The sequence below is a fragment of the Arvicola amphibius genome, chromosome 2 (assembly GCF_903992535.2).
Source record: "Arvicola amphibius chromosome 2, mArvAmp1.2, whole genome shotgun sequence".
NCBI classification, from domain to species: domain Eukaryota; kingdom Metazoa; phylum Chordata; class Mammalia; order Rodentia; family Cricetidae; genus Arvicola; species Arvicola amphibius.
In genome coordinates this window covers 178520602-178533372 of record NC_052048.2, presented here as the reverse complement: position 1 = coordinate 178533372, position 12771 = coordinate 178520602, and the positions used below count along the sequence as shown (strand labels likewise).

General features: G+C 33.7%; 1 protein-coding gene across 2 annotated transcripts in view; it reads right to left on the bottom strand.

Moving 5' to 3' along the window:
• Mkln1 (muskelin 1) overlaps positions 1-12771 on the bottom strand; it is a 127914-nt gene that overhangs the window by 61353 nt on the left and 53790 nt on the right. For both annotated transcript variants that reach the window (XM_038320221.2, XM_038320222.2), the window contains 3 exons: positions 11651-11739; positions 9011-9120; positions 7462-7654 (listed from right to left, as the gene is read on the bottom strand). In XM_038320221.2, the coding sequence (XP_038176149.1) occupies positions 7462-7654; positions 9011-9120; positions 11651-11739 (392 nt within the window). The remainder of the gene's footprint in view (positions 1-7461; positions 7655-9010; positions 9121-11650; positions 11740-12771) is intronic.

Genomic DNA, 12771 nt, shown 5'->3' with positions numbered 1-12771 from the left:
ATAGGCAGAGTGCTCCCACCTGGCCATTTCATTAACAGATAGGCAGAGTGCTCCCACCTGGACATTCCATGAAAAGATAAGAATACTCCCACCTGGCCATTTCAAGGCAGATTATCTAACTCTAAGCTTTTCCATGTAAAAAAGTAAGAAAGAGTTCAAATTTTAACACAAAAGAGATTAACTTTTGAGTTCACTAGGTGAAATTAGAATCTAAACCTGAAAGAAATATAAAGAAAAAAACAAAAACATTGTCTTCTTGCTATTAAAAACAACTGGAAGAATTCAATGTAAACATTAACCAATCTAAATCTATGACAGACCCAAAGAAATACATGATGACCAAGTTTGGTATATATTAGAAATAAAAGGTAATCTTAAAATTAGAAAAATCAGTAACTGATTTCCTATATTAATAAGTTAAGATAAGAAAAATTCATTATCACAAGTGGTAGAAAAAATAATAAAATTCAGTATTTGTCTGTTAATATAAATTACTAAGACATTTGGGAATCTGATGCAAGGCCCTCTAAAATGCCACATGAAATATAATGTGCAAGAACCACATGTATGATTTAATCATTAAATTTCTGTAGACATTTTTCAGACTGAGGGAATTTCTATATCTAGTTTGCCTTACTTGATTAAGAACAGATGTTGTATTCAGCAAAGTTTCTCCTGTGTTTTCTGAAGTGATGATAAACAGACTTGCTTTTGAAGATACGAACTACACCAGAATATATGTTTCCATTACACCTTTAACTTTCTTTTAGATACCTTAGCTCAAAAAAATCGAATAAAAAGAGAAAAGGAAAGAGGCTAGAAAGAACCAAGCCCCATTATACCCAAGTATAAACTGAGCAAACATGAATATAGCATGGTGTAGGAGGATCTTCTTTCTTGTGTTGCTTTAATTGGTTGAATAAAGAAAACTGCCTTGGCCTTTTAATAGGGCAGCCCTTAGGTGGGAGTAGTAGACAGAACAGAATTCTGGGAGGAAGAAGGCAGTGTGGCAGACGCCATGGCTCTCCTCTCCGAGATGGACGCTGGTTAGACTGATCCCAGTAAACCACAGTCAAGTGGTGATACAGATTATTAGAAATGGGTTAATCAAGATGTGAGTTAGCCAAGAAGAGGCTAGATATAATGGGCCAGGCAGTGTTTAAATGAATACAGTTTCTGTGTTGTTTTTTCGGGGGTTAAGCTAGCCCGGTTGCGAGATGCAATCTGCTGCTCTTCTTTATAACAACAGCATAACAACATGTGAGTTACAACTACAACAGCACTAAAAAGGGAAAATTTAACCAGTGGCTTCAACATTCATGATAAGAATCTAGAAAAAGGGGGGAGCTGGAGGTACAAAATTGGAATTTCAGTATTATGAAAGCAGAGGCAGGTGGATTGCCCCAAGTTCAAGGCCAGCATAGACTATAAAACAAGTCATAGAAAGACCCTGTCTCAGGGAATGAGGAAAAATGAAGAAGTAAAACAATGAAGAGCCGGGCGGTGGTGGTGCACTCCTTTAATCCCAGCACTCGGGAGGCAGAGGCAGGCGGATCTCTGAGTTCGAGGCCAGCCTGGTCTACAAGAGCTAGTTCCAGGACAGGCTCTAGGAACTACAGGGAAACCCTGTCTCGAAAAAAAACAAAAAAAGACCAAAAAAAAAAAAAAAATGAAGAGTAGGTCATGACATACTCAAAAATAAAAATTTAAAAACCTATGAATAACTTTATACTGATAAATTTAGCAACTTAAATGAGGTGTGCATATTCCTCAAAATTCATAAATTACCAACATTCCCTCAAGGATACAGAATACAGTTAACAGTAATAACTGAAGTTTAAAAGTCTCCACAAAATTAACTTCAGGCCCACTTTCTACCATTCATCCTTTTCAAAGTCCACCATGGTACTATTAATTCTATATAAACACTTTCAGAAAATTAAAGAGAGACTAATTCTCACCTCATTCTTTCTGTGAAGGCCAGAAGTATCCACACACAAGAACAAGGTATATACTTAAAACAAAATTGCACGTCAGTATCCAAACTACTCAACTGTGTTTAAGAACACTCAATAAAATTTTGTAATCAAAAGTAACAAGATTTAAAATGAATATTAAACAAGATTTTCATAGTATTGCAAAGTTGAATTTAAAAATGAAAACTAATATAACTTAAGATCTGAGCAGCTGAAAATAGCACATCCTTTCACAATCTTAAAGGACACAGGAAACATATTTGATAAATTGCAGTATCTATTCCTGATAAGAATATAACAACTAGATTTCTTCAATCTGATAAGATGCCTATAAAAAGTTATAACTAACACTTTACTTAATGATTGCTTTACAAAGCAAAGATATCTACTGTCTCCACACAGCTTAATATTCTATGGAAAGTCTGAGTGAATACAGTAAGAAAAATCAAAAATATCAAGTCTAGATAAAACATGAAAGATTCTACTTATTTACAGTATTCTGCCTGTATTTCTGCCTGCATCCCAGAAGAGGGCACCAGTCCTCACTATGGATGGTGGTGAGCCATCACATAGTTGCCGGGAATTGAACTCGGGACCTCTGGAAGAGCAGTCAGTGCTCTTAACTGCTGAGCCATCTCTCCAGCCCAGAAAAGTCTGCTAAAAGTGATGACAAGACTAAAAACTCTACTGAATCTCTCCAGCCGCTACCAAGAGGAGTGAATTAAGCAAGGCTGCAGAGTAGAAAATCAACATAAAAACACCTAATTTAGTCATATACACTAACAATTAACAATCAGAAACTAAATTTTAAAAATATTATTTGTAATAGGAATATAAAACATACTGTGCAGCCAACATACATATCTAAGACCCTGCTACTAAAAACTACAGACCATGAAATAAATGACAACAGAACTGTGAAAGCGAGAGTATAAACCATGTTTGAAATAAACACTGAACATAAAGATTTCAATTCTTGCCAAATTGACCAATACTATACTATAAACAAAACAAGACCATAGTAGACATTGTTTTTTAGACACGAACAAGCACATTCTAAAATTCTCATGAGCATTCAGACCACCCAGAATAGTCAAAATTCTCAAATTAGAACACATGGGAAGACTTAACACGACTTGATCTGAAGACTTACTATTAAGCTGAGTAATCAAGATGATGTGATACTGATTCCTATCTGGTACCATACATAAAAATTAATTCAAAATCAATCATAACCATAAATGTAAACCTTAACTATAAAACTCTTGGAAGAAAACAAGGAGAAGGTCTGGTCTTGATTGATTTAACGTCAAGCACATAGTAACAGTCAAGCAGACAGAAGGACTCTTACCACAAGCTAAAACTTCTGATGGTCAAATACATAAGAATATGAAAAGCTAAACCACAGACTACTGATTATATATACCAGACAAATAATATATATATAATATAAATTATATATTTATATATATAATATTATATATTATATATATAAATTATATAATATATATTATATAAATTATATATATTTATATATATAATATTATATATTATATTATATAAATTATATATATATATATATTATTTGTCTGGCGCTGTTTATTTTTGCTTGTTTTGAGACAAAGTCTCATGTTTCTTAAACAGGCCTCTAACTTGCTCTATGTCTGTCCTGCCTCCATCCATTAAGTACAGAGATTACAGGCATAGTGTACCACCAGATACTGTGAAAATATAGTTTCTTATTTTCTGTTTTTTATTAGCATATATTATTGAACAAAATAGTGGGTTTCATTATGACATTTTTTATCATACACCAGTAGAATCTTGTTTCCCCCATACTGAAACAAATATATTTTCAAATCCTTTATGTATCTCCAATAAGGCTGGAGCTATGACTCAGCTGTTAACAGCTACACTCAAAACCAAAAATCTCCCTCTAATAAACAACTTGTCTCCAGATAGAAAAAAAATCCCCAAATGCAGACTTAGGAAAACAATTCACTACAAGAATGGGTAAAAGATACAAACAAATGCTTCAACAATGAAGATACAAAGATAAAAATGTATATGAAAATATGCTAAGTATCATCAATTGCTACAAAAATACAGATTAAAACCAGAAAACATATATATACACACACACGTATATATATTTAAGAATAGCCAATATTCAAAATTATTGACAGATGTTACAATAATTGACAGATGGGCAACTGGTCAATTGTGGTTTTTTTACATTTATCATTTTATTTCATTTATTTTTAGAATCTCAACCATGAGTACTACATTGACATTATTTCCACCAACAACTTTTCCCCTCCAACTCCTCCCATGCCCTCCTATTCACTCTCAGTTTCATGACCTCATCTTATTATTGTCACACAGCTGGAATTTTTATATACTACTGTGTGGATATAAAACAGCAATACTGAGGAACTGAGAATTTAAAAAAATTAAAATACACATACAACATGACACACGGTAAATCTATTCCTTAGCAGAAAAAAATAACGAAACTTTGAATTTTGCAGGCAAATGGATGGAGCTAGAAAATATCATTTTGAGTGAGGTAACCCAGACCCAGAAAGACAATTATCACATGTACTCACTCATAAGTGGTTTTTAAACATAAAGCAAAGAAAACCAGCCTACAAACCACAATCCCAGAGAACCTAGACAACGAGGACCCTAAGAGAGACATACATAGATATAATCTACATAGGAAGTAGAAAAAGACAAGATCTCCTGAGTAAATTAGGACCTTGGGAGAGGGTTGAAGAGGAGGGGAGAGGCAGGGAGGGGAGCAGAGAAAAATGCAGAGCTCAATAAAAATCAATAAAATTAAAAAATTAATTTAAAATAAAAAAACAAAAAGTGAAAGTGTGTTTCCACACAAAGACTTACATACAAATGCTCATAGCAATGGTAACTTGCAACAGCCCATAAGTGCTGGTAATCCAAATATCCATCAACAGATGAATGTAGAAGAAAACTAATATATCTATATCATGTACTGCTTAGCAGTAAGAAAATGAATATAGATGGGTGTAACAATCTAGATGAAATTCCAAATAGTTAAGTCAACTAAAAGAAGTCTAAGAGTATAATCTGTTTACATAAAGTTATAGAAATGCAAACTCACTATAGTGACAGAAAGTAAATACGTAGTTGCCTAAGGATGGACGAAACATTGCAGAAAGGCTAGATTACAAAACAGTATGAGAAAAATTTAGGGACTGTCAACGTTTGTTACTATAACAGTGGTGGTGGTATCAGGCAGGTGAGCATATACACATCTACGTCAACACATATCAAAGTAACCATTCCAAGTATGTATACCTTACAATGTCATATATGTGTGTGTATGTGTGTGACAAAATAACCTTATCTGGTTTTTATAAAATTTAGTCTTATTCACACATGAAAATTTTAGACAGGTGTTAGAAAAAAGGAAGAAGAAATATTCAAATGAAAATCACACTTAAGATAATATTAATGAGAACATTAAATGTCCTGAAAGAAGTTTCTGTTTGCTCCATTGTAAGGAGCCTGATAAAAGATGCTTCTGTGTCCTACTTTCCTATCCAGTGAGCAAAAACTTCTTGGCCTCATCTATGTTTTCAGTGGAAGAGAAGCCAAAATATTCTGCACTGTTCTTTTCCTTATTTGTTCAACAAATCATCATCAGCGAAGTCAGCAGCAAAGTGAACAACCCTGAAAGGAATAGTTACTAACCTAGTGTTCCAAGGCAAAGAAGATGATGTAGCTCTAAGTTTCAGTTACAACTGCTTTGCTAAACCAGGCTCCCTGTCTAGAGTCAGAAGCACAAGTAACTATAGTTTGCATGTGCTTTGAACAGCTTCTCCTAACCAACGGAGCACACAACTGAAGAGATAGTTGTAAACAGCAAATATCATTAGCCTAACAAGCAGTGAAATTACACATGGTGCTTGCTGTTACTTTATATCACCAACACAACAAAATTAGATGCCTTAGTGATAAAGATGTGAAATGAGCCAAAGCCAAAATCATAAAATTACCTATATGCTTCTCTAATACTTATTAGAAAAATATATAAACTAACTTTTAGAAATGGAGACAAATTTATGTATTTTCATTGGTAGCAATTTAGTTGTTTGATATGGATTATCAGTGTTTTGAAGCATACTCCATTTCAAAGCTATCACTTCTTTATTTGTAAGAATAAGCATCATCAATTAAATAACAACAATGTACAAGGCTTGGAGGTATCTTTGCTAACGTATCTTACAATTGAGCTGGAAGCAACTGATTTTAGGAGTTTATAAAATAAAGTAGCAAAGTATGACTTCTGATTTCCTTAGTTATAAAATACCCAACACAATATCTGAATAATGCAAGCACCTAGTAAGAATGGATAATACAGCAGGAGAGTAAGATATATGAAAGGGAAGGATTAAAATACATAATTATTCCTTATTCTTTATATAAAAATATACTGAATTCAACTCTACAAATTTGTTTGTTGAGACAGAGTTTCCCATAACTTAGGCAAGCCTGAAACTTGCTATGTAGCTGAAGATGACTCTCAACTACTGATCCTCCTGCCTCAACTCTCCCCGTTGCTGGGTTACCAGGCCCAGTTTATGCAATGCTGAAGTTCCATGGTTCTGAGTATGCTAAGCAAGCATTCCAGCAACGAGTCCCACTCCAGTCCTCCACAAGCTCTCTACTGAGGTCTATAATGTTCCTGTTACTGTGAAAACCACGGTGGAAGAACAAAAAGGAGGAAAAGATAACAGAGTCCTCTTTTTACTTCAAATAACTATGAGACCTTAAATATTCAAATCTAAAGCATCTCATCATCATGTTATATATATTTGTTGAAGCCAGATTATAGGTCACTTATGAAAGTCAGAAATTCTATAAGAAAATGAAAGATTATGTAGCATCATTCATAATATAGAGGAAAACATTTTAAAGCAAATTTCCTTGTCTGTTACATTTACTAATAATTATTGAATATAAATACAAACCTGCAGAGGTAGGCAGATCTTGAGTTTGAGATCAGCCTGGTCTACAAAATGAGTTTTAGGATAGGCAGGGCTACTCAGAAACCCTGTCTTAAAAAAGAAAAAATGAGAGAGAATACTGACCATTAAAAAAAATTACTTAAAGGAGCAAATCATTGATAATAGAACATAACATCAAAAAATTGTTTCTCACTTGATTTATTATTAGTTAAGTGCTTAGTTTCCCAGAATGACAATTCAATGTAGGTAAATGAGTTCAAATCTGTTTCTATTACTTTTTTAAATCCCTGTAATAGTATAAACTTATCTTACATAAAAGAATTCCCTACTCCAAGGAGCTAACGAACATTACAGAATAAAAACACAGGAAAAATAAAAAAGAGTAATAGCGGAGTAAGCAGCATACATCCTTTTTGAAAGTTTCCTGCAAACACTGAAATTATCCTAATAATCCAAGTTTCTAAGCTTCTTACCATTTACAGCTTTTTCAATCAACTCTTCGCAAGCATCAAAGTCACCCTTCAAGACCAATTTGTCGTGCATATCTGTCAACATTGGATGTTCCAGTGCAATCTTGGTTTTCTTTTGCAGGGATTCAAAAGCCTCTGTATAGTTGTGCTGTCTGAAGTGTTTTAGGCAAAGGCGAATGGCTTCTTGTTCGCGGTACTACTAGAACACAAGAAAAGTAAGGAAGAAAGGAAATCTGCTTAGCTGCCACTGTAGGAAACAGTAACAATAAAAATAACTAAACTGAACATTTACTAATTACCAAGCACTATAGTTAATCTTGTTCATTAGTTACCATTATTTTCACCTGTCAAGTAGTAAAACTGAAGCTTAATGATACTGTAACAATTTGCCCAAGATTATAAGTATGTTACTAAAGGAGATAAAACCAGACATAATCCAAAAGCCTAAATTTTTTTGGGGGGGGGGAGGGGTTCAAAGACAACATATTCTACATTAAAAACCCTTAAGGCTATAAATTTTGCAATTCCCAGGACTGCAACTAATAGCATCACAATGCAGATGCTAAGAGAAGGACAGCATGAATTTGAAAGTGAGCACTCAATTTACAAACCATTTTCTTTAACAAGGTTAATACCAGAAATAAATATAAACTCAGAAAAATAATCTAAAAACAAACAATAATTTAAAAAAAACACAAAAATATGTGCTGGGATTACCTCAAATTTTCAAAGCATATTGTTTTATAAAAAGAAGAAAACAAAATTATAAAGAAACACTGTATGACAATTTAAAAAAATGAAAAACAATTATTTACCTATAAGTATTACCCTGGAATAAGAAAAATAAAACCCCAAAATACTTGAAGAATGGCCAGTTTATAGTTACCTCACTTCTCAACTAAACAAAGGTTATCAAATCAAATCCCTATTGCTTATACAATATAATTATCAGTATGTAACCTCATCAAATAACCAGAGTGATTCTGTAACTCCACTAATTTCACCTGCCCTCCCCTCCTCTCCCGCTTTGGGCATCAAAAACAGATTTAATATTAAATATCTATATAACCGCAGTTCTATTAAAGAACAATATTTAACTATCCTGCTGCCTTCAGGCATTTCAATCATGTTTAAATATTAACATTTGTATCAGGTTGTAAAAGTAACCCAGCAAAAATTGTATTCAAAATATTTGTATCATTTTATATTAAAAATCAAATTGAGGGCTAAGTGAATATAATAAAATAACAGCAAACTGTAGAGCCCTGCTGCCTGAGTCCAAATTCTGGCTCAAGCACTTTACAAATTTGTGAGCCTCTCCGCTCCATTTCCTCATCTATGAAATGATAAGGATTGACAATTCCATCTCGTAAAATGATAACGATTTAAATGAGTTAGGAATGCTGAGCAGATGACAACTATAATGCTTTAAAATGTTAACTGATTAATCTTAATTTTTACTATTATTCCCAACATTTCATATTGGTCACAACAAAGAAATTGGCACGTCTTCTTCACTAGGAATCAAAATCTAATTGTAAAGCAGTCCTACCTTGCTGTACCAGTTCAGACAGGGCTGCACTATATCAGGGTCATCAATGCCACTAAGCTCAACATACCAGATGCTAAAATTAAAGCTGGGCCCCCAGGAAAGAAGTGGAACTTTAGGAGGAAAAGCAAAAAGAGGGAAAAAATTAATATAGTTCAAATAAAGTTTCAAAGAAGTAAAATTACTAATGTTTAAGTCTATATGGATTTATTCATCAAAATCTCTGCACACACCCCCATACCTGCATTTTCAGTCTTCAGGAGGCTATGGCAGGAGGAACAAGAGTTTCTGGGCTACACAGTGAAACTCTGACTCAAAAGGGCAACAACAAAAACATGCATTTAGAAACTAGTGTTTAATTTTTAAAAGATGGTTCATGATATTAAAAAACAAATCTGAGTAAAGGTACATTTTCTTAGTTAACAAAAACTGTAATTAACTTCAAAGCCATCATACATCTACTTCTAAATAAAATCCAAACTAGATAATAGAACAGACACTACTGATCCTACATACAGCAGATAATATATTTTTGAAATATTTTTATGGTTTATTTAACTTTATTTTATGTGCATTGGTGTGAAGGTGTCAGATCCCCTGCAACTGGATCTTCAGACAGTTGTGAGCCACCATATGGGTGCTGGAAATTGAACCCGGGTCCTCTGGAAGAGCAGTCAGTGCTCTTAACCATTGAGCCATCTCTCCAGCCCCCAGCAGATAATATTTTAGAACTGTATCCCAGTATAGATTAAAGCTTCAACTATTTATCAATATATAATCCTGAAAACAAAGCCAAAGAAAAAATACTCAATCTCAAATATGAAAAAAGTCAATCTCAACTATTCTTAATACCTAAATAATAGCAAAAAGAAGCAACAATAAAAAATATCTCGTAGATTTTCTTTATAAAAAAAGACTTCCTTCAAAGACTACAAGATGATCTGATTAAAAAAAAAAGATATAGTGATGCAATTTACCACCGTAAGAAAAGCCAAAAGGAGCCGGGCGGTGGTGGCGCACGCCTTTAATCCCAGCACTCGGGAGGCAGAGGCAGGCGGATCTCTGTGAGTTCGAGGCCAGCCTGGTCTAGAAGAGCTAGTTCCAGGACAGGCTCTAAAAAAAGCTGCAGAGAAACCCTGTCTCGAAAAACCAAAAAAAGAAAAAAAAAGAAAAGAAAGAAAAGCCAAAAGGAAAAAATATGCTCAATTACTTTTAAAAATCACCTTACGTCTTAAACATTAAACCTGAGAAAATATTAAATACTATTGTTCAAGTCAGAACAAGACAAAGAAGCCAGTTTCTCTACTAATCAATACTACACTAGATGTCTTAACCAGAACAGTGGGAGTGGGGGTGGGGTGGAAAATGGTTCAGCAGTTTAAGAACACTTGCTGCTCTTCCAAAGGACCCAGGTTTAGTTCCCAATACAAACATCCATAATTTTAGTTCAAGAGGATCAGATACCCTCTTCTAGCTTCTCATGCACTAGACACATGGTACATGATGAACATACATGAAGGCAAAACATATGCATAAAGTAAAAATGAAATCTAATTTAAAAAGCTGACAGTAAGAAAAAAACGGTCACTTGAGGATGGCATGGCTGTCTGAACGACTTGACTGGTTGTCCGATATTACTGTTCAACTACCAGTTATACAGAAGAAATTTAACTGCAACACAAGTACTTAAAAAGGACTTTAATAAATCAATACTTTGTTGGGACTTGAATAAATACAATAATTACTACCATAGTCTTGAGGGTCTCCATGATTCCCTTTGAGTCTACTCTTGAACACTATTATTATTATTACCAAAAAAAAATTCTCAAAAATCAAAATGTGGGATTCTGGAATTAATCATTGTTCTTCAATAATAAATATGATTTCTTTGATTCCAATTTTAACAAAAAAAACTTCTAAAGGCGTGAGGTAGAGATAGAAATCCAAAGGCTCAGTCCTTCCTTAACATCCCTGCCCTCTAAGTACCAAATCTAGAGGAACACATAACTTAACAAGCCTAGCCTGAAGGATGTATTGCAAGCACTTTCATAACACTTGTTATTAAGCATATGCCTTAAGACAGTATTTCTGAACTGTAGTTTGAGTATCACTGTTGAACCATGAGATTGACAAGTTTAACCAGAATGTCATGGAAAAGGTGAAATAGACAAGAACAAAGCAATGATCACACTACAGCAACTTGGTAAACTCATCAGTATTTGTGCTCAGCTGACAGTTCTAGAATAAATGAGAAACCTCCATGCATGATTAAAAGGCAATCAGATCACAACAATCCTATAAAATCTTGTAAGAACCCTTTCAAAAGAGAAAACACTTTGAAAAAACATCCTCACTATATTACTGTCATTTAATAATGAATTCATAAAGCAACGGTCAGCAAACATTTCTGTAAAGGGCCAACAGAAATCTTTTCAGTTTGGTGGGCTATGTGATTCTTTAAACTATTCACCTCTACTTTGGAGCACAAAAGCAGTCAAAACCAGTGCACAAACTAACTAGTGCAGCAACACTCCAATTAAAAAAACTATAACAGACGGACCTAGAGAATCTGGTCCATACACTAGAGTCTATGAACGAAAGGCACTAAAAAACTATTTTAATTCCAAAACACTAAAACCTTACCAATTTTAATGAATCGACAAGGGAACATCTGTTCATCAATTTTATGTTTCAAGGTAAATGTCTCTTTGTTATAATCATTCTTCAAGCCACTGTTGGGTGGGGGAGAAAAAAACCTACATGTTATCAAATATGATTTCACAATTTAGTAAACACACTAAGACACTCTGCTCTTACACTCAGATGTTAAGCTTTAAATCAGTGCTCACACTGCATATACAATATGATATAAACAAATAACAGAACATGAAAACATAAGTCAAAATGTGTATATCCAAATTAACTGCATACTATTGTGCTTTTCAAAACTATACAAAAGCTAATGAAAAATGGTCCACATTAACTAAAGAATGGGGTTAGCTGTATGGAAATTTAGTGTATAATTAACTTAATCTGAAAAATTTTCAAGTAGTAGGAAAGGAATTAAAAACCATTCATATCTAACAAGTTCAACAAGGCCAAATATTAGAATTTATCAAAGAATTATTTATTAATTATCTTTTTATCATTCACAAATTTTCAAAGGCAATCTTGGTCTGCTAAATTCATTTAGTAGCATCTCCTTGAACCTAAGTAAACACTAACCCATATCACCTCTTTTTTAACCAATAAAAAAACTGATACAAGTGTTTACAGGAAAATCCCTTATCATCAGACCACCTTACTCCCTAAAATACTTCTATGACTTAAAATAGAGCACACAACTAGTATTTACTTCAGTATTTTCTTAATGTGATTACCATGTCACAAATACATTCTAATATTCATGGCTCTCTCCACTGGCTATCTGACTTTTCATCATGCTGGGATGTAATTGCTTTAGAACTCCATTTTCTGAGCTCTTTCCAAATGGCAAACAATGTTACATGCTGCCACATTCTGTTTTGTTTTCATTTACTGAACCTTCTCCTTTTTCATCTCTAACAGTAAAATCTTAGACTACTATTTTGGATTAGACAACTCATATTTTGTGTAAGGTTTATATTTTCCAATAGTCATGGTTTTTATCCTTCCACCACAAATGGGTGGTTTGCACTAGAAGTGATAGGGACTGAGCCCAGAGATTTTCATTAGAGTAGAAAGCATTTCTAAAATTATTGTGAGATCAAAATTATGAATAGGAA